The sequence below is a fragment of the Crinia signifera genome, chromosome 4 (assembly GCF_055691185.1).
Source record: "Crinia signifera chromosome 4, ASM5569118v1, whole genome shotgun sequence".
Lineage (NCBI taxonomy): Eukaryota > Metazoa > Chordata > Amphibia > Anura > Myobatrachidae > Crinia > Crinia signifera.
In genome coordinates this window covers 91,685,890-91,709,784 of record NC_139220.1, presented here as the reverse complement: position 1 = coordinate 91,709,784, position 23,895 = coordinate 91,685,890, and the positions used below count along the sequence as shown (strand labels likewise).

The following is a 23,895-nucleotide window of genomic DNA, read 5'->3' as shown; positions in this document are numbered from 1 at the left end:
TATATATATATATATATAATGTTCTGAGGTCGGCACTCCACAAATGGTGGCAGTATAATTACCCCTCCAAGGGATGTAGACAGTGAATCGGTGCCCTCCGTGCTGGCTGCGGATGCAGGCAGAATATATCAGGATGTGTGGGCGGCGGCACTCGAATAAACAGACACAGCAGGCAGGTTTCCCAACGTTTCAAGACCACTAGGTCCCTTTATCAAGGTGCATCAGGCAGGTTTCCCAAGGTTTCAAGACCACTAGGTCCCTTTATCAAGGTGCATGTGAAGACTTCACATGCACCTTGATAAAGGGACCTAGTGGTCTTGAAACGTTGGGAAACCTGCCTGCTGTGTCTGTTTATTCGAGTGCCGCCGCCCACACATCCTGTTATATTCTGCCTGCATCCGCAGCCAGCACGGAGGGCACCGATTCACTGTCTACATCCCTTGGAGGGGTAATTATACTGCCACCATTTGTGGAGTGCCGACCTCAGAACATTATATATATATATATATATATATAACAGAGAGGGATACACAGTTTTAGTGTTTACCAAACACACTTCGCTGCAATTTAGCACTTATCTGTAAAAACAACTCCGACTGCAAACAAAAGCTGCAAATTGTCAGTTTATTCAATAAAATCACAGGGGATCTGGCCAGTCTGTGGCAGTGAGGAAAAAAGTGTGTGTACCAATGTCACTGGATGATGTGCTAGATGAGACTTCAGGCAGAAAAGCAGAAGTTACTGCTGTCACTGGAAACTCCGCAGCGTGAAGATCAAATAACAGCTCCCAACCACCGACAGGTTCATTAATAAATAAATAGTCAGACGACATGGGCTAATGGGAGTGTGCGCGCTATATAAATAACTGTTAATAAATAATGACCTATTAAACATGACATGGTTCCAGAACAAAAATAAATGGAAACTTATCACAACATGGGTAAAATAATGTCATATAGCAGAAATATTATTGTATACACTTCTCCAGCGCAACAGAGCCTTCAGATCTATGTCATAATACAATACATATCAGTTTACAGTATAACATAATAGATCATTAAAAAGAAAAAAAAAACTCATATTTACTAATTTTACTCTAAGGCACCAAAATCTTTGTTTTAATTATAAACCCTCTATAGAGAAAAAAAAAATACTGGAGCAGATTACAATTGCACTTGGCATGGCGCAGGAGGCTGGCAGGGCACTGGGCTGCAGCCGCTCTCACTGATCACCGGGCTCCCACATGACGGTAACACCTTTCACATCATACTCACCCTCGGTTGGGTCCCTTGGGGATGAACCACGGCAGCACAGCGCCCACAACACCCCAGAATACGGTCATGACGATGATCGGGATGAGCAGGCCGGGGTAGGCCATGGTGCTGCCGCTGTACAGGGAACTCCAACTATCCCGTGATAAACTCAGCAGCTCTGACACACATACACACAGGCCAACTACCAAAGTCATGTGACTACACCGGCCCCATCACATGACTGCCACCACTGCCCCGCCCCTGGAGGGTAGGACGAGGCCAAAAGGAAGAAAGAGGCGAAGAAAAGCCCCACCCAACACCCACTGCTTGCCCCGGATAATAGGAGGTGTCCCTGCGCTAACCACGCCCCCACCGTATGATTACTTCCTCGGAATTACGGCCTGTCAGGTACGTGCGCCACGCCCCATACTGGCACAGGCCCCGCCCATCAGTGACACAAACCAAAAACCACATTTTCCGTCCTGACTGAGACCTGGGTAGTGGTACTGTAGCCGCAGCACTGCAGCTAGTGTGTGATGATGCGCCAGCTCAAGAGAGCCGGAGATTGACCCAGATGAGAAGCCAGGACCAGGCACTGTCATACTTGCCTACCTGCCCCTCTCCATGAGGGAGAAAATGCTCTGCTCCGCCTCCTGGACTTCTCTGGTAATGTATGATTGCCGGCACCTGTGGTGAAACGCCTTTCGTATACGTTAACTAGCTCACCACAGGTGATGGCAATCATACATTACAAGGGAAGTCCAGAAACAGAGCATTTTCTCCATCATGGAAAGGGTCAGGTAGGCAAGTATGGGCACTCTCTGTCCGGCATATGGACGGTTGTCGACAGTCATTAGGTTGACACCACTTGGTCAACATACTGAAAGATTGACAGGTGTCTAGGTCGACATGTAACAAGGTCGACATGGTCTATGTTGACAGTCAAAAGGTCGACGTGGGGTTTTTCACTATTTTTTGAGCCGACATGCAGTATTTCATGCCCTACCATCCACTAGGGCGTGGTGGGAGAATAACATAGTGTGCCTGAAGCATGGCGAGCATAGCAAGCCATGTGAGGGGACGCGGTGCACTTAAAACTGTGTCCATGACGACTGTGTCAACATTCGGATAAAAAACAATGAAAACCCCCATGTCAACCTTTTGACTGTCGACCTAATGCTTGTGTTGACCTAGACACCTGTCAACCTTGTTCCATGTCGACCTAGACACCTGTCGACCTTTTGCCATGTCAACCTAGACACCTGTTGACCTTTCAGTATGTTGACCCAGTGGTGTTGACCTAATGACTGTCGACCATCTTTAGGTCGACCCAATGATCCCAACCCCTCTGTCCATCCCTCCCTCAATAGTGTAACTGGCCATCATTAGTTCTAAACTATGCAATGGATGACCATCGATATTTTTACCTTTCGATGGTCATCCATTTTGTTTGACTGATTGGCCTGTGGGTCTCGGGCTTGGGCTTTGGAAAAAGAAAAAAGAAAACATCTGGTTCTCCCCATTGATGGCAAAAGTATATGACATTGGCCATAAACCATGGATGATTTCAAATTATGCGTCCTCCAACCTTTTCATTTCCCCACTATCCACATCGGCGTGGAGTTGATTTTATATAGTGTGGTGAGCCCAAAGTGTAGCGAGCCCTGCCAGGGGTCGCGGAATACATGTAAAGTAATCAGCGTCCGCTCACCACGCTTCGGGCTCGGTGGCTTGCTACGCTCACCACACTTCGGGGTGGCGTGGATAGTGAAGGGGGGGGGGGGGTGCGTTAAACCTATTTTGGGGACATACAATCATATTATTGTATAGCTAATATAACGTCATCGTACACCCTATAAAATCGCATGCGATTTTGCGGGCATGCAATGCAATGGCCTGGGGCTGACAGTGCAGTGAATAAATCGATGCGATTTCCCTATGGTGCCATACGTAGCAAAACTGGGCGCCGTGATAATACACAAGTACCGCAGATTGCACTTTATACTTGTAGACAGTGATAGAACGGTCTATCACTGCTATAAAGAGTAATAATTCCACTTCTCTATAAATCTCTAACCCAGTGGTTCCTAAACTGTGTGCCTAGGCTCCCTGAGGTGCCTCAGAACACTTGCAGGGGTGCCTTCGGTTGGTGGACCAGGATCAATTCATAATATTAAGTGTCAATGTAAGAGGCAAAACTAGTGCTGGTGGCTGCCAATCATAATATATGTGGACAAACAGGAGCAAATCCTGTCCCTCACCACATAACTGTGACATATACACACAATGGGCCAGATGTACTAAGCTTCAAAAGTGATAAAAAGGAGAGTGATAAACCACCAGCCAATCAGCTCGTAATTGCCATGTTACAGGCTGTGTTTGAAAAATGACAGGTTGGAACTGATTGGTTGGTGGTTTATCACTCTCCATGATATCACTTTTCAAGGCTTGGTACATCTCGCCCAAATTACTTAATTTATTTATTTTTTCTAAATTTCTCAATAAGAAACATTTGGCCTAGGGGTGCCTTGAAAACATTTTGATGCTCTAGGGTGCTCTAGGGTGCAAAAAAGTTTGGGAACCACTGCTCTAACCTAATCTCCATTCATACTCCCTTCTGCCCTCTACAATCAGCCGACGACTATCGTCTCTCCTCCACCCTGATCACTGCTTACCATGCTGAAGTTCAGGACTTTGCACGTGCTGCACCCCTTCAGTGGAACACACTCCATGGCTCCATTAGACTCTCCTTGACTTTGCAAAGCTTCAAACAGGCACTGAAACTCATCTATTTTTCAAAGCATACCCTTCTGCTGCATAACTTAGGGCCTTATTCTAGTTCACTCTTTCCGACAAAATACTTCTTAGATGGACAAAACCATGTGTACTGCAGGTGGGGCAGATGTAACTTGTGCAGAGAGAAATAGATTTGGGTGGGGTTTTACTTCAAAGTGAGATCTATATTGCAGTGTAAAAATAAAGCAGCCAGTATTCACCCTGCACAGAAACAAAATAACTCGCCCAAATCTAATTCTCTCTGAACATTTGACATCTGCCCCCATGCAGTGCACATGGTTTTGTCCATCTAAGAAGGATTTTGTCACAAAGAGTAAATTAGAATAAGGCCCTTAGTCCAGGGTTGCCGACCCTCCCAGAATTCCCGGGAGTCTACCGAAAATCGGGTCCTCCTCCCGGCCCCCCGGAAGGGTGGGCAACCCTCCCGGAATCTGGGGGACCCCCCTGAGCCCCCCGAATCGCGGCATTTAAATGCCGCAATCCGCGGGTCTCAGAGGAGGGGGCGGGGCTAAAATGACACAATCGCGTCATTTTAGCCCCGCCCCCTCCATAGAGATCAGTCATTTTTCCTGTTTCCCGTAACGGGGGCGGGGCTTAATGACGTCACAGTCAAGCCCCGCCCCCCGATCGGGTAAGGAAAGTCTCCTCTCCGGGCTTCTCCCGGAGAGGAGCATTTATAAGTCGGCAACCCTGCCTTAGTCCTGAGGCTGGTTCTCTGACCCCTGCCACACGCTTTGACCATCTCTGTCTGCTTACATCCTGCTATCAAGCCACCTCCAACCTGCTTGCGCCTCATGTAATCTGTCTCCTCTTCCTACTACTTGTAAGCTCTTCAGAGCAGGGCCCTCTTCCCTTCTGTTGTCAAAGCCCTCTTCTCATTACAGCTTTCCCATACTCAAACACAGAGGGGCAGATTAATTAAGCTTGGTGAAGTGATAATGTGGCTGGTACTTAATCACCGGCTAATCAGCTCCTAACTGTGAAGTTACAGGCTTGGTTTAAAAAATTACAGGTAGGAGCTGATTGGCTGGTGATCAAAACCAGACACTTTATCACTTCACTGAGCTTAATAAATCTGCCCCTCAGTGACCATCTACTCATCTCCATTTTTGGCCACCAGCCCCTAGTAGTACATTAATCAAGTCCTCACTACTTAATGTGTATTGAACTGTGGCGCTCTTTTTACCTGTACTCTATTTTTGTTATTTATTTACTGTAATATTACATTTTGTCTCCCTGTATTGTTCCTTTGTATGGCGCTGCAAAACACTAATAATAGAACAAACTGTGTAACAACAGATGATACAGTGCCACAAAGGTTCCACAGTGCCTGACAATACATAGATAAGCGAAAAACAAGAAAATACGGAATAACAGTATAAGGCAATTTAGGACAAGTACATGGTAAATAAAGACAGTTGCATCAGGGGACAGGACACTGATGCCATTATCAGGGTGGTATATTCTAAAAAAAGCACATGAAGGGAGAGGGCCCTGCTCATGAGAGCTTACATGGGGGGGTTGTTATGTGAGCTGATACCATCTCCCCCATGTATTAATTTGGCAGTATTCTCTGCATGACCCCTGTTTATATTGGCACTGCTGTCTTTAAGATAGGCGGGGCAATGAGTATATGCGGTCATTAGGTAATAGTGTCCATGTCGACAGTCAAAATGTCAACCACTATTGGTCGACAGGCAGAAGATTAACACATGAAAAAGGTGGTTAATTGCACACTGTTGTCGTCCAATGTGTTAATAGAATGGAAAATGCTTGTAAACGCACACAGGTAAACGCATGGCTGGCGCAGCGAGTCTAATTGAAAGGATTGCTCCCACAGTGTACAGTACCCTGCTGTCTACAGGGGAAGCGGTCATCTATTAGAATGAACTTAGGTCTACAGTCATTAGGTCTACAGTCATTAGGTCGACCCCACTAGGTCGACCGGCAGAAAGGTCGACCTGACTTAAGGTCGACATGGGCCAAGGTCGACATGACTTTAGGTCGAATTTGCATAAAGGTCGACATGAGGAAGGTCGACTGGTCATAAGGTCGACATGGGGTTTTTCACTGTTTTTTGAGCCGACATGTGCCGACAGGCGGTATTTCATGCCCTACCATCCACTAGGGCGTGGAGGAGGTTATTAAAGCTGTGGCGAGCGAAGCGAGCCACCGTGCCGGAAGCATTGCGAGCGAAGCGAGCAATGCGAGGGTCCGATTCTCATTGCCAACTGTGTCAATGTCGACTGTGTCGACATTCGGATAAAAAAACAGCGAAAAACCCATGTCGACCTTATGACCAGTCGACCTTCCTCATGTCGACCTTTATGCAAATTCGACCTTAACTCATGTCGACCTTGGCCCATGACGACCTTAAATCCGGTCGACCTTCCTGCCAGTCGACCTAGTGGGGTCGACCTAATGACTGTAGACCTAAGTTCATTCTGACAGATGTACCGATTCTGTCTACAGACCACAGTGTCCGTTCTGCGGCAGCCGCTTGAGGTGTTCTCAGCATTGGGGCAACCATATGCGCGGCTCTCCGTTTTAGCCGACATTCGTCAACCTCCATGGATAGGACACACAGCCCTGATGTCTGCCAGAGATGGTCTTGCTGACAGCCCGGTTTGAGTTCAACAGTATATGGTAGCCACTAGTAGAAACCTCCATCGGTGAATTCCATACCTCCCAACTTTGGACTAGTGGGTAGAGGGACGCAACTGCTGCGCGCTGTAGGTGCGTCGAAAATTTCGGGGGGCGTGACCTAACTTGGGGGAGTGGCCTATACTCGCGGCTCTCCTGCGAGGCCACGCCCCCATTTTGCCGCTATGGGGGCATGACCCAGAGGCTCTGTGAGCCTCTAGCCATGCCCCCAGCCCCCTGGCTGCGGGAATAGATGCTGTGCGCATGCGCACAGCGTTTATTCCCCGCTGCTTAGCAGCCGACAGGGGGGACTCCCAACAGCCCCCCCTCACCGCGGGACACTGCCGGCCGTGGGAGGGACAGCGGGACAGGCCCTGATAATCGGGACTGTCCCGCTGTAATCGGGACTGTTGGGAGGTATGGAATTCAGGGGCACTGTACAAAGGCAGTTGTCTTTGATAACACACCCGTTTCCTTAATTGATGCATTTACCTGCTCTCAGGGTGGCTTTTTCAAAAAAAGCAGGTGTGTCCAATGGACGGAGGTTGTCACCGGAGACATTATATTGTATCCAAAGAAGTTGTACCTGTGTGCAACAGTGTACAATTAACCACAGCCACTAAAAGTGAACACCATTGTTTGGACACCTACAGTACTATCCATCTAAGGAGGGATATTACATCTTTACCTACAAGTATTCCTAAATCCTCTTCTGCCTTTATTCCACAATCAGAGTACATGAGGATATTTATGTGTGGTGAGCCCCAAGTATATAGAGAATTGCATATAGTTTTCATGCCATTATTGTGGATATTGTTGTACTGTATTATCTTACACTTCTATGTATTTATGTTTATTTAACTAATCCCCGGGCGGTTTAATAGCTATTTTATACTTTAATTTGTGTAAAAATGGTCTATATTTTTTATGAATATTGATTTTTTTTGTGTGTTACTGACGGGATACATACAGATGACCGGTGGGACACCGGCATCCCGAAGGAAGGAATCTCGACAGGATTCGGGTTAGTGTAATTACCTTCCCCTGTCCCACCCTATCTCGTCCTCTTCACAGCCTAACCCCGCAGCTTGATGTTAACACTCCCCACTAGTACCTAACCCAGTGGTCAGGGAACTCGGTCCTCATTAACCCACACAGTGCATGTTATCTGGTAACCCAGCAGGTGCACAGGTGTACTAATTACTCACAGACACATTTTATAAGGTCCGCAGGTGGAGTTAATTATTTCACTTGTGATTCAGGGGTAGATTTATTACTAGGTGATCATGGGAATCTGCGCTATCCCCGTGCGTTATAGCAGGGGATAGCGCTTCCCCTGATCTATCACACCCGCCGAGCGTTTACTCTAACGCCGGCGGTGTGGGGCAGGAGGCATAGCGCAGGGGCAATATTTTGCACTGCACCCCTGCCTCCTGCCAGATTTATGAATGGTCATTGCTGACCGTTCCGCCGCCTGCAGCTGTCGACTTCGCCAGCTGCAGGCGGCGATGCCCTATACCTAACAGCAGTGACAGCGCTGTCCCTGCTGCTGGCGCTGAGCTGCGCTGGGATCTCGCGAGACTAGCGAGATCCCGCGCATGCGCAGTGAGCCAGCCGGGGGGGAAGGAGACGGCGCATCAGTATTAACTGATGCGCTGTCTCCAGGAGGGACATCGCCGGAGGGGGGAGTTAGCGCTCCCCCACTCCGGCGGCAAGATCTTAATAGATCTTGTCGGTGTCCCCTCCTGCTTCGCCTCGCTAATAAGGTGAAGCAGGAACTGCTATAGCGGCGCGATAGGCGCCGCTATAAGAAATCTACCCCTGAGTCTCAGAATCAGTACATAACACTGCAGGAACCATGCCCTCTTGATACTTCCTTTTGATGCCCCAGAATGCCTTACTTCTGGACCGTAAAGATGGAACTTCTGTTCAGATGGGGCCTGGTGTATGACCATTTCTACTGTTGTATATACATTATATTGCAAAGCATCCACAAAGTATCATATGGATGGTTAATGAGTATGACAATGAGTTGCTTATTTAGAATTACTGACAGGGACAGAGTTGCGATAAGTATGCTATTATAATTAGTGTGTCAGATATGACAGGGTTAATAGATAATAGGTATGGTAATCATCTTGAGTAAAAGGTGGTTATTTCATTGTAAAAGGTTTATGATTTAGTTTTCCTTTTGATTTTCCTCTGAGAGATTGACCTGGTTCCCAACTTTTCTTCTATCTAGCGTCAGTGTCTAAATAATTTCACACTAATGGGGCCTACACACGGAGCGATTTTGTCCTATTTTCTAAGCAATCTAATTACATTTGAGAAGATTGCTTAGAAATTAAGCACAAATCGCTGTGTGTGTGTGTGTGTAGGGCGTGTGTGTATAAAATAGATAAAATAGAGGGATTGTGCAAGAACTAAGCGCCTGATTCAGACCCTGAGCAGGCTAGGGTGGCGACCGACCGTTTTGTTGAAGCAGTCTGGACAACGCAGGCGTGTCTGTATTGTTCAAGGGGAGGGTGTTGTGGCTGCATGACGTCCCATACAGCCACTGCGACATAAAGCATGGACGGCCTGCGTCTTGCTTTGCAACCAGTAGTGTGCAAGTGCTTCGCTATGCAGCAGGCCCATCATGGGGGGAGGGTGCGAGTGGAGTGGCCTTGCACCGGTAACTGTCATTTTGCATGTTTTGCAAAGTTCCTAAAAGTACTCTCACCAAGAATTACCCGATAAAGAAAAGGCTACCAGGCAATTATTTACTGAGTGGCCACTATGCCTTTTTCTTGTCGGGTGATTTTTTGGAGGGAAAAACGCAGTTTGGGGATCACGCTGTAATGTGACACATCGGCAGCCTGCTCAGCATGGAAGTAGAAGTCTGTCCAAAAAAATGCAGAGCCTTCCATAAGGAAAGAAATGGTTCTATGCCAGATACAATGGAGCTCTTCCCATACGCCTGTGCCTGGTTGGTGATTTTATAATAAGGTCCTAAAAGATAGAAAAGGATTTCTATATATGGCACTAGTGTTGCCGGCAGGGCCGGCGCCACCACTAGGCAGCTCTAGGCATTTGCCTAGGGCGCCGGCACCTGGAGGGCGGCAGTTCGCCCCTCACCCCCAGCATGGAGGGTTAGCGAACTGTGGTACCTGTGTAAAAAACTTGCGTCCCCGGACGTCCCTGCAGTGCTGGAGCGTGCAGGGGTGTCCGTGCCGCCGGGGGAACCTGCGGCGCTGTCATTGTGTATAAGCTGGCTGCGGCCGGCGGGGTCCCTACAGTGAATAGAAAATAACTAGCGCTATGCGCGCGGCGGCGCGGTAAGCGCTAGTTATTTTCTATTCACTGTAGGGACTCCGCCGGCCGCAGCCAGCTTATACACAATGACAGCGCCGCAGGGGACGCAAGTTTTTTACACAGGTAGCACCCAACCACCCCCATCCCCCGGCACCGGGGCGCCCCCACCCCGACCCCCCTGCCTTGCACCGGCCCTGGTTGCCGGCTCACCCTGGCATGTAAAAACTGCTTGGGTCTGTTTGAGTCTGCAAATCATCCTTATTTATGAGCAGTTATTTATATATCACAAACCAGACTCATAACCAGAACCCTTCTACAGACAGAGAATATTCAGGGTGACAACAGGGGAGAGTGGGGGTACAGGGTAAGACACAGATACAGTAGAGGTACAAGGTCTCACAAGCACACACATAGGGGTAGGGGGAAGAGTGTGTCACACACAGACGTAGTGGGATACAGGGTGTTACACACACAGGTACGGGGCATACACTGTCATAGAGGGGCACAGGATGTCACACACACAGGTATAGCTGTACATTGTGTCAAACATGAGTGTCAAAGACAGATGTAGGAGGTACAGGATGTCATGCAAACACACACAGGTGTATGGAGGTATTAGGTGTCACACACAGGGGTAGGGGGGTACAGAGGTCACACATGCATGCAGAGGTACAGTAGGGAGTAAAGGGGTCACATGGGGTTATTTGGGTACAGGACTCCCCGCTCTGTGCTGTAATGTACCTCAGAGAGAGCCTGTGTCTGTGAGGGAGGCCAATGAACTCAGGTACAGGCCAAAGGGGACGGATCGTGGCGGAAGTTTCATGATGGACACGGAGCTCAGTGCCGTCTGGGCAGTAATGTCCAGTGTGAGAAAGGCATGGGCAATACATCTCTGTTCTCCTAAGGGAACTGTGAAGTCGAGCTCTGCTTCCTCCTCCTGATTGTTTAAGGGCTGCTAGGGGATATAGGGAGGCTCAGATTCCTGAATAGGGGGCTCCTGTCATACCTTGCAGGTTGCGGTGTGAGCCTTTCTCTAGATACAGTGCAATGTGACATGGGGGAGTGGCAGGCCTTATAAACATTCCATGGCCCACATCAGTCGCATCCTCTGCACCCACGGTAAGTATGCCACTGGCACACATTCTTAAGCCATTTACATTAGTTGCTGACCCAGGAAAGTTTACAATGTATATACCCGACCACATCTATTAGGGCTAGCTTTCAGTAAGAATCCTATTAACCTACCAGTATGATTGTAAAGGGAAACCCATGCAATGATTAGCACTACTGCCTCAACGCAATGGGGTCATGGGTTAAAATCCCACCATGACCTGTGTGGAGTTTGTATATTCTCCACATTCCTGCATTTCCCCTGGGTACTCCCCTGGGCACAGATAGGATCTTGGTGGGAATTGACCCATAGCCCTAATTGATGTGATGCAGTAAATATGATGTCCATTATCCTAAATCCATGGTGATCCTTTTCTTTCTTCAGGCTTTTACTCCATTGGTAAAAAGAATAAAGCCTACACTGATGATGATGATGACTTATTCATTGCAGAGTCACAATGCACCTGGGGGGCCTGGAAGACAAATTCTGGGCCTAATTCAGACCTGATTGCAGGGAAAATTTGTTCTCACAATACGCAAAACCAATGTACAGTACACTGCAGGTGGAGCAGATGTAACATGTGCAGAGTTAGATTTGGGTGGGTTGTGTTGAAACTGAAATCTAATTTGCAGTGTTAAAATAAAGTAGCCAGTATTTACCCTGCACAGAAACAAAATAACATCTGTAAAGGGGCATACCCCATTTCTAAGCTATGTAACTAGATTGCTTAGAAATAAAGCACAGATCGCTCTGTGTGTATTGCCCTGGTCAACAGCGGTGTGTGATCCCATGCATATCTATCACCTGCAGAGGTAGACAATGCTTGTACGGTCTATCCTGCTAGACAGCAAGTTTTTGCCTATAAACAAAAGGCAAAATCCTGCTCAGCACAGATCACTCAGTACACATCACAGGGGTTGAGCAGCAGGGATGCAGTCAATTTACATACAATCAACATCCCAACGGTCAAAATACCGAATTGTACATACTTTACCATCCCAGTGGACATGGAGGGGGAATATAATAGTGTGCCGAGCCAGAGGCGTAACTAGACATATCTGGGCCCCATAGCAAAATCTAGAAAGGGCTATAGTCACTACAATACAAAAGAGAGGGAGGAGAATTAGCGGGAGTTAGTGTCAGAGGGAGAAAGAAAGAGGGGCGCAAGAGAGTGTTAGGGAGAGAAAGAGGAACCGACAGATTGAAAGTGTGGGTGTCAAGGGGATATAATGTGTACCAGGGAGAGAGAGGGAGACAGTCAGTGTCAGAGGGAGATCAAGAACATCTCAGCGAGGTTGTGCGAGCAGGAGAGGCGCTACCTGGCTACATTACAGGATGGGGTGGCAACAACTCCTGTGCTTCTCTCTGCTTATGGCCACCCTTCACCCCCTACTGAAGTCTTCTTCTCTATCCCAAAGTCCTGTGGTGGTTTATCACCCACTGCTGACTGCAGCTCTTTCTCTTGAATTGGGGTGCAGTGCCAGGACAGACACACACTGCGCTATACAATGTACAAACACCCAGTGTCACACACACACAGCATGCACCCATTGTCAGTCACACACACTCACTGTTTCACATATAAATTACTAATTGTCACACACAGAAAATGCATCCACTGTCACACACACACACACAAAGCACTCACTGCGGGTCCAGGTGTCAGACATCTACTGCTGAAGCTCTCCCCGTCCATTCCCAGTGTGACCTGCTGCAGCTATCAAGCGGTGGGGGTCTCAGAGTGCGGCTCCGCTCCTTGTGTACAGCTCCTTGTGCGGCTTCCGTTGAGCCGTCACTACAGCAGCTGGAAGGAGGGTGAATATCGCGGCCGGGTCTCCGTGCACTGCTGCTGCTGTTTGAAGTGGAGAGCGGGCGGGAAGTGTCAATATGCCTTGCCCCACTTCTGCTTCCGTCCGGGTCAGACCGTCAGAGGTCTCACTCTCTGTGCAGTGCAGAGGAGCCGGCCCAGAGACACCGCGCTGGTTTTTTTTTTTCAAAATGGAACAAACATTTAAGAGGGTGCAGGGTATGACCTGCTGGCCCCGGGCCCCCCCAAGATGCCGGGACCGCGGGCCCCATAGCAGTTGCACCCCCTGCACCCTCTGTAGTTACGCCACTGTGCCGAGCGCAGAAAGGCACCATGCCCAAAGCAAGGGGTTCATGTCAACATATGTCAACATACAGACCAAAAAAAAAATGAAAAACATTTGTCTAATTTTTGACTTGTCTATATTTTAAATGTAGGTATTTTGACCATGTCGGTATTTTGACCGACAATTGCTGCCGGTATTTTGACCATCGGGATTTTGATTGTAGGTAAATCATACCGAACCCGAGCAGCGTGTGCACTCAGCACGGCCTGCAGTTGCCTGCTGTAGTGGTGTTTACACGTAATGCCACTAGTGCTATGTGCACACATAATTCCACCTGGAATGCCACAAACACACATTTTTGATGCCTGTAGTGCTGCTTACACGCATAGTGCAACCTGTAGTGCCACTTGCATGCATCTTGCCACTACTAGTGCCGTTATATGCATAATTCACCCACTAGTGCCACTTACACATATAATGCCCCCAATAGTGCTGCTTACACACATAATGCCACTCTGGGCCCGGGCTGGCCTCAGTGACCAGTGTTGCTGGCCTTCCTTCGGGTTGGCGTTGATCCTGGGGGTGGCGTTGACTATGGGGGGCCATTTAACATTGTAAGGACCCATCAGGGTGCTTGTACAATCAAAAATCATATACGAACGCATCGTATGCCATACAATGGCATACGATGCGATGTGATATTTTATTGTACAATATCGCTTCGCAACGCATACCATCATATACCTTATTTAGTGTAATGGTATACGATGCGATGGGAGCCGTGCTAGGAAACGAGTACCCAGTCTTCTGCTTTCATTGAAATTTGAAGTAAAATAAATGATATATCATCTATATATGTCTAGTGTTCATTTGCGTGTCTCTGAAACACTGCCATATGTTGGTAGGGAGTGAAACTACATCTCTTTCTCTCTCACACATGCACAAACACAGAGGCAATCACAAGGTAGCAGACTATCTTTTGCAGTATTTGCTTTAAGCAGGCTTACTAGTGCGTATGTGTGTATATATATATATGTATATAGCTTGGGGAAAGTGGTCCGGCACACCGCTCAGTTCGGTATGTGCTCCGGTGCCAGCAGCCAGACTAGGATAGTGGCTGTGTGTGTAGGTTTGCTGCAGCACAAACGGAGACGAATCAACTTTGCCAAATAAAGTTTTCCTGTGTGACAACACAAATCTCTGTACCGACGTTTCGGGGTCCCGTGTGCCCCGTTTTCAAGGAGAGATTTACTTAGTCTGGTGAGGAAACAAGCGACCCACGTGAAGGTCCATCCTATCTGAATAAGCCCCCTTTAGGGGTGAGAACCCGCGGACACCGCGACACTTCAAAAAAAGACCAACCCGCAGGGGAGGCAAAAGCTGGAAAGAAAAGCACCGCCAGAGGACGCAAGACAGAGAAGTAGTATACAATCTCTCAGAAAGAACTCTGTCCCCATTGGAACTACAAGTACTTAACAAAGGTTTAGGCTACGTGCCCACAACCAACTTTAACACCTTGGACTGGAAGATTGATTGCCAATTCCTGCAGAGACAACTCCACCTTCGAGAATTCTTTGATGGTAAACCGGTTACCCCAGTGAACAATAAAAAGCATACTTTCAAACGCAAATCCAAATTCGATCCCTACTCCACAAATACTGCCACATCTGCCTTTATGCGTGTTCTGGATGTCCAAGTGAATAAAGATGCGGCATCCATGAAAAAATTTCGTAACAACTTGAATAAAGAACAGTGGACTGCACTTAGAAATTTAAATGAGTATAAGGACATTTGCATAAGACCGGCAGATAAAGGCGGGGCAGTTGTAGTGATGGACATTGATAAGTACTGTAAAGAAATCTACAGACAATTAAGTGATTCTAATGTATATTCTGTGTTAGAGAGTAATCCTTCTGATGCCTTTAAAAAGGAAATTGATTTGGTATTAACTAAAGCTTTTACAGATAACATTATTGACCAGAAGATCCTGGACTTTCTTAAAGTAGATAACCCCAGAGTGCCTCTTTTATACACACTCCCCAAGGTCCACAAGGATATGGTCAACCCGCCTGGGCGCCCTATAGTTTCTGCAAGAGACTCATTATACAGTAACATATCGAAATATCTTGATTATTTCTTGCAGCCATGCGTCCAGGCGGGTTACACATATCTACGTGACACCACAGACCTTTTATTAATGCTACGGGAGCTGGGTGATATTCCAAGTAATATTTGGCTGATTACATTGGATATCACCAGCCTTTACACAAATATACCACATACTGAGGGCTTACTAGCCATTAAAAACCTGATATCAGATAACCCCACTTATGAAGGCCCAGACCCGATATTTTTTATACAATTGTTGGAATTAGTTCTGAAGCGTAATTTCTTCTATTTTAACAACAAATATTACCTCCAACTCACTGGGGTCTCAATGGGGTCGAACGTGTCACCCACGTATGCCAATGGCTTTATGGCACAAATTGATAAAAAGTTTTTTCTGAACAGAGATGTTAGAGACAAGGTGTTGTACTACAAACGCTACATAGACGACGTGATACTTTTCTGGACAGGTCAACATGATGAATTCATTGATTTACTGGAGCATATCAACTCACTAGACTGTCCAATTAAGTTCACGTCGTCTATGAGCCTAGAATCCATTAATTACTTAGATGTAACGATCAGTGTGCAGGATAATCAAATTGTAACCAGTTTATATACACAAAAAAAACTGATAAAAATACTCTTTTGCGAGCCGACAGCTTTCATCCTATGTCGACTATTCGCAGCCTTCCCTTCTCGCAATTTTTGAGAGCCAAAAGGATTACGAGCAATCCTGACACTTTAGTGTCGACACTAGATGATATGTCGATAAAATTCCAAGACAGAGGCTATAATAAGAACTTAATTTGTGCAGCGAGAGAGAGAGCTGAGGCCAAGAGAGGATACACTTAAACCTAAACTGCAACCAACTATTAAAGATTCCATGAACTGGGTTCAACAATACAACACTGTGTCAACATCCATCAACAGTACTGCCAAGCATAACTGGCCAGTAGTACAGTCAGAATTCAAAAGCCTTAAACATTCTACTATCAGAAATTGCTATAAGAGAGGGAGGAACATTCGGGACTGGTTGGTCCATACCGATGTTACCCGGCAATTAAATGTAACAACTAAGGAGTTTCTTGGGTGCCACAAATGTACGGGCTGTGTAACCTGCAGCCATATGATCGTAGGCAAAACCTTTTGCCACCCTCTTACAGGTCAAAAATTTAATATCAAACACAATGTAACTTGCTCAACTTCATACGTGGTCTATTTAATTAAATGCCCGTGCGGGCTAAGTTATGTAGGCAAGACCATGCGCACATTTAAAAAGCGCATGGGGACGCATCGATATTCGATCAGAGCAGCGATCAATGGCAAATCGGTTGACCAACCGATTGCCAAACACTTTGCAGAAGCCAAATATAACTTAGCCAACTTAAGACACATGATCATCGATCACATACCAGATGACAATCGTGGTGGGGACAGACACTTGAAGCTGCTAAAGTGTGAGACGAAATGGATTCACACCTTAGGTACTCTGAAACCTAAGGGGTTAAATGACCATTTAAGTTTTAGTATCTTTCTATGATCGGTAGTTTGTTGACGAGTCAGTATACCCAGATTTAAAATTATATAATGAATGATAACTTGGATTCTCAAAACATAGATCTTTTCTTGCTTTTTATTATATGTACACATTTGTTATAATGTATTTTTTCACGTTTTTTTTCTTATTCTTTTGTAACAGTATGTCTTGTTTGTAACACAATTGGGTGTTGCTGCTGACCTAACCTGACGTCACCGTATCCAGCTGAGGGAGTGAGTGAGAGACGCTCCCGGAAGTTGCAGGTGCACAGAGGGCGTGGGACGAATGGTGAAGGTATATAGGTAAGCTGTACACTTTATTTCTTTTGTAACAAGCCTGAGGACGGGAATAAACCCCCGAAACGTTGCTTAAAGCCTATGGCGTCTGAGTAATTATTTGATTCTGAAGAAATCCGATGGGTGCGGGTTAATCGTTGCCTATATATATATATATATATATATATATATATATATATATATATATATATATATATATATATATATATATATATATATATATATATATATTGCAGGAGGAATCCGCACTCACGGCCAGCCCAAGTCAGCGTGTGGGGTGCTCAGCTACAGAATATTGCTAGGATATTCCAACTATAGTACTGGAGTAGAATCAAATGATCCACGAAGAGCACTCACCAATCAAATGTAACAATTTTAATGGTACTTTTTTTGCAGGGTATAATAAACTAAGGTTTATTATACCCTGCAAAAAAAGTACCATTAAAATTGTTACATTTGATTGGTGAGTGCTCTTCGTGGATCATTTGATTCTACCCCAGTACTATATATATAATATATATATATATATATATATATATATATATATATATATATATATATATATATATAATGGTTTGGAGAGACCGAACTCGCACTATACAGCGGCAACAGTGGGGTGCCCAACAAAGGGAATGTGTACCCACAAATATATCTGTGTTCCCTAATAGGCAGAATGGGGATGTGGGGCACTCGCCACAACACAGCTTGGTGAAAGGTGTGTTGTTGTTACACAATGTCAATAAATGTCCACAAGTTGAAGTCAAATTGTAAAAAAGTTTGAAGACAATTTATTATAGTCCAATCACATGCCCCAATAATAAATTGTCTTCAAACTTTTTTACAATTTGACTTCAACTTGTGGACATTTATTGACATTGTGTAACAACAACACACCTTTCACCAAGCTGTGTTGTGGCGAGTGCCCCACATCCCCATTCTGCCGATTGGGGAACACAGATATATATATATATATATATATATATATACTGTATATATATATATATATATATATATATATAATTTCTAGAAGTTGACTTTTCATGACAATCATTTTTAAAGATTCCATTCTCTGCTTCTTACAAATTTTTAATTTGTAATTTCACATTTTATTGTTAACAAATCGAAATTAAGAATTTACTTTGGTGCATTAAGCTCCGTCTCTCTCCCTTCTCACTGCCCCAGATCCACTCAGTGTATGGAAAACATGGGGCCTCAGTATATGAAAAACATTCCATGTGCTATAAGACTAGCAGCACTGGGCATACCTAGGCAGCAGGAAGAAAGGCTGCTTACCTTCCGGACCTCATATGCAGCCAGCAGTGGAGAATGCAGCAGAGGCCTCTGTACACAGGCCCTGATACGTCCTTCCCTGTCTCTGCAGACAGGTTGCCCAGAACCCTCTTCTATAATAAGAGGAGAAGAGCTCCGCCTGAGGTATGTCTAAAATTGAAAGAGAAATAAATAAAACCTACTAGGTGGCCCGTGCCAAAATTACGATCCATTTTCTCCCTTCATTCCTGACCAAAATCGATAAAAGAGGTATAATTTTAAAGATTAAGTTCTCCGCTTTTGATGAATTGTTCATTTACAATTGCACATTATACTGCTTGTTTAAAAATCAAGGTTAAAAAAGTACTTTTAGCCCTAGAGTTATTTCTTTGGAAGCGTAGATACGGATAATTTTTGCTCAGCTGCTGAAAATGGCTACAAACGTACCGGTTCTTCATTCATCCTACTACAAACCACCAACCTCGCTATAAAAATTATTGTATTTTATTTGCATGTGAAATTTCTGCATGGCCATCTAGTATAATATACATAGACATATAGACAGATAGATGAATCGATTCCAGAAAGGGGGAAGCAGCACTTCAGAGTACCTGGTATTAGCAGTAAAGCCAAGAGACCAGCAAGTAGTCTAAAAGGATTCGGTATGAAATCCCGACGGTCAAAATCCCGACAGGGTCAAAATCCCGAATGGGTTATAATACTGACAAGGACAAAATCTCGACATGGACAAAATCCCGACATTTAAAATACCGACAAGGACAAAATCCCGACATTTAAAATACCGACAAGGACAAAATCCTGACATTTAAAATCCCGACATGGTCAAAATACCGACATATAGAATGTGCAGGTGAAACTGTCAACATGACTCTGGGTTGACAGGTTGCGAGGTCGACATGGGTTTTTTCACTGTTTTTTTACCTGAATGTCGACACAGTCGACATGGACACAGTTGGAGGTGAACCGCAGCTGCTCGCGATGCTTCGGGCACGGTGCCTTGCTGCGCTCTGTACACTATTTTATTCTCCCACCACGCCCTAGTGGATGGTAGAGCATGAAATACCGCCTGTCGGCACATGTCGGGTCAAAAAACAGTAAAAACCCATGTCGGCCTGTCGACCCAAAGTCATGTTGACAGTTTCACCTGCACATTCTATATGTCGGTATTTTGACCAAGTCGGGATTTTGTTCTTGTCGTTATTTTAAATGTCGGGTTTTTGTCCCTGTCGGTATTATGACCCATTCGGGATTTTGACTGCATACGTCTAAAATGACATTTCAGTTTATTAATGCTTGTCAGGATTCTTGCCAAAGGTTTATAAACCAAAGTGTATATTTAGACTACTTGCTGGTTACATTTTGGGGGTTACATTTTATTTGCTATTAAGAATTGCAGGTATCAGGATGTGGCAATATGTGCAAATTAAGGGTATCCTCTCCCACTTGTGAAGGTGGGGGCGGGAACCCTTTGGGGCGCGGAAACCGGGATGTGGCAATTTAGACAGTTTGTACAATTTATATATGATTTAATTTAAAATTTGCTAAATATTTAAATAAATAGATCTATGGTAGATTACCCTCTTTCTAGACCTTTCTAGCAAGAGTTGAAGCGAGAGCTGTAATACACTATTAGACCAATAGGGGGTATCCTTGCTCCATTAAAAAAAACAATACATAAAGAACATCAGTTAATCTTTATAGTTGTTTGCAGTCAATCATTACACTTGAAGAGAGGTCAGGACATAATAAGAGTTCATTAGCTGATGCACGTACTAAAATCTAACCCAAATTGCCAGTTTAGGTGGTCATTGACATACCTCCCAACATGACCCATGCCAGGAGGGACACAATGCTCTGCTCCTGGACTTCCATCTTAATGTATGATTACCATCACCTGTGTTTAAACACCTTTCATATTAAATAACCTGTCACAGGTGATGGCAATCATACATTTAGAGGAAAGTCCAGGAACAGAGCAATGTGTTCCTCCTGGAGAAGGTCCTGTTGAGGGGTATGCTTTAAGGCAGTGGTAGCCAACCCTAGCCCTCGAGAGCTATCAACAGTTCACATTTTCCAGACAACCTAGCTGCTGCACAGCTGCACTCATTAATCACTGAAAATTTTAAAAGATACACAGATGGAGCTAATTAGCTCACTTGTGATTCTGTGAGGAGACCTGCAAAACATGCACTGTTGGTAGCTCTCGAGGACTAGGGTGGGATTCCCCAGCTTTAAGGTGTAGAATATGCTTTTTCTTCAGTGCATGTAAATGTATTTATTACCAATTTCTTATATAGCGCAGAAAGTTTTCTTGCGCTTTATATTTGGAAATAGGGCTAAAACAATCTGAGTAGTTTGACAGTCAAAATGTTAGGAGGGTCCTGCTGGCTTATAGGCAACACACCACCATTACTAGAGAAAGACTGCATTACAACCACAAAACTCAGGATCCTTATGTGGCCTCTCCTCACCTTTGCCATGAGAACACTTGGACCAGGCCCACCACCCCTATGTCTGAGACCAGGACATTTATGGCTTTATCAAAATAATACAGGGTTGCCTACCCTCTCGGAATGGCCGGGAGAGTCCCGAAAATCGTGTCACCCTCCCGCCCCCCCCGGAAAGGTGGACAACCCTCCCGGATTCTGGGGGACCCCCGCTCCCCCCCCCCTGATTGCGGCTTCCCCCACCCTGGCCGCGGCGTTTAAATGACCTTTTCTGATGATCTCCGGAGAGGGGGTGGGGACAAAGTGTCATCATCGCGTCATTTAGCCCCGCCCCCTCCACAGAGATTGTCAAATTGAGGCACTTTCCTTCATGGGGCGGGGCTTGATGATGATGTCCTGCTGAAAGTATCCTCTCCGGGGTTCTCCCGGAGAGGAGCTTTCTAAAGTGAAATAATAAAACCCTGAAATAATAAATTATCCCCCCTTTATGGTCACCTGAAATGATGTTTATATCATGTCCTTTTATTTATTCTACCCCCCCCCCCCCCCTTCCCCTTTACAGTGTACTTACATCTAACAGTGGGTGAGATGTATTAATGTACTAAGCCTTGAAAAGCAATAAAATGAAGAGTGATAAACTTACAAAGTATATATAAATAACCCACATTTTCATGCTTGTTGACCTAATACTTGTAGACCTAGTGACCGTATCCCGAGATATAAAAGCTAGGACTAGGGTGGCGAGGACCAGCTCACTTTTCACTCAGCACGTATAAGATTAGAGGTTATACATATTCACCGCCAGGTTGCACAAAGTCACCGGTACTTATGTAGTATCTGGGCACCCGATTTAGAAATCGGGTCGGATCGGGCACATCGCATTGCATGCGACCAAATCGGATGCGATGCGATGCGATGGACCCGACTGAGTCCATTTTAACATGGAATTCAATGGGAAAAGGGGTCCTTTTCATACCCCTACTATCCAAGTGGGCATGGAGTTGGATATAAACCTGTGGCGAGCGTAGCGAGCCACCAAGCCCGAAGCGTGGCGAGCGTAGCGAGCCCCGCGAGGGGACACAGAATACCGTTCGCTCGCCACGCTTCGGGCTCGGTGGCTCGCTACACTCGCCACAGGTTTATATCCAACTCCATGCCCACTTGGATAGTAGGGGTATGAAAAGGACCCCTTTTTCCCATTGCATTCCATGTTAAAATGGACTCAGTCCATTTTAACATTGAATCCTATGGAAAAATCGGGTCATCGCATCGCATGCGATATGGTCGTATGCGATGCGATATCGCATCGCATCTGATTGTATGCCTTAAGTTAAGGCATACAATCAAAAAATCGGGCGCCCAGATAATACATAAGTACCAAGTCACCTACCTTTTATTGTTAAATAGTAATTGTGTCAGAGAAAGCCTTTTCTATATACTATGGAAGTTCCCAGATGTGGTCCTAAGGGCACCCTAGTGGTCCAGGATTTAAGTACATCTATGCGACAGGAAGAGCCAGCCCTAGACATAGACAAATGCCTAGGAGCATGCCTGCCAAGTGGTTTTGGTATAGCAGGTCAACCGGGTGTAGATCAACCACCTTTAGTCGATCCCGCTGAGTTAGATGGTCCACTTGGACCGTAATAACAGTGCCGCTGTGAGCGGCGCTGCTTTTGTGGGCTCTATGTGTGTAAGATGTTCTGCTACTTTGGCCATTAAGTTGTATATGCAGCACTGCTACTGCGGGCATTATATGTGCTTGCTGTGCTGCTACTAAGGGCATTATGAGTATAAATAGCACTGCTAATCAGGGCCATATCTTGTGTGCCAGTAATGCCTTGCCCACAGTGTATTTGCGCTGTGGGTGCACCATCACCCACAGGACCACATACCACCCCTCATCGACGCCCTGTATGTGGTGTGCTCAGCTTCTATGCCCTCAGTTGTGCCCCTTACACAGTGTCCGCAGTAATGCCCCAAGTTTTGCACATCGCTGCCACTGCTGCTGCTGAAGATGGAAGGGGGAGAAGTGCAGAGCGCTCACTGCCGCCTGTCCTGTATCACTGTATGTGAGGTGCGCTTATATTGCTAAGCTGTTAATACCAGGGCCACAGACATTTCAAATATGGTGCCAGTCCACCAGCCTATCAGAGCTCGTGATTGGCTCCCAATGTGTCATTACAGGGAGAGGCATAATGTGTAATGGGCATTATGGTGTGTGGCATACTGTGTAATAAGCATTACGGTGTGGCATAATGTGTAATGGGCATTGTGATACGGTATGCAGCATAATGTAATGCACATTATGGTGTGCATAATCCTGGTGCAGTGTGTTGAAGGGGCTCTACCTGGCACTACTGTGTGGTGTAATGTAAATAACAGACACTACTGTGTTGTTTTTCCACAACTCTGGAACTCTTTGTTCTGATTCTTCCTGAAAAGTTTCTAGAACATTGTTGTAGTAGAGGGAGATAGAGGTGGTTGAAGGTAGATGCGTAGCCACGACCACAGCACAGGCTATACCCCCACACCATTGGCCAAACCCTTACCCTTATATCAGTGGACCCCCCCCCCCCCACCAACATCATGCTGATCCTATCACCTGTATCGGAATACAATAGGCCCTTCATAAATTTCAGCTCCAGGCCCATGATGACTCTAATCTGGCACTGCTCTTTGCATGATTGGGCCTCTACCTTTGTTTTGTGCATCTTGGTTGGTAGGTTGACTGGTAGCATCATGTTTCTCAATGACCTTACCTGTTTATCCATTTATCAATTTACAGAGCTCTCAGGAGATCTACATTTTCCCTCATAAGTTTCACTAATGCTTGCAGAATTTGAACTCTCCCCAAAAGAGCATAGTATGTACCCTCACTACTTTTGAACCCCTTTGCAAAAAGAAAACGCACTTGTGCTTTTGTTCCCATCTTGTAAACTGAGCTCTCAACCCTTGGTATGCAGACTGAATCAGCGAGAGATACATGTTGGTGAACCTTCTGACAGAACTGATTGGATATTTGGGAT

The 23,895-nt window shown here is 45.7% G+C and overlaps 1 protein-coding gene and 1 long non-coding RNA gene across 2 annotated transcripts in view; one reads left to right on the top strand and one right to left on the bottom strand.

The window, feature by feature from the left end:
* The window catches only part of ATP6V0E1 (ATPase H+ transporting V0 subunit e1), an 18,407-nt gene extending 16,895 nt beyond the window's left edge, over positions 1-1,512 (bottom strand). The window contains exon 1 of the mRNA XM_083181991.1: positions 1,275-1,512. Within this exon, the coding sequence (XP_083038117.1) occupies positions 1,275-1,468 (194 nt within the window). The 5' untranslated portion in view covers positions 1,469-1,512. The remainder of the gene's footprint in view (positions 1-1,274) is intronic.
* On the top strand, positions 1,281-23,895 carry LOC146074171 (uncharacterized). The gene is made up of 4 exons (XR_014473374.1): positions 1,281-1,661; positions 16,999-17,138; positions 18,315-18,566; positions 23,655-23,895. It is a non-coding gene; the product is annotated as an uncharacterized LOC146074171 (long non-coding RNA).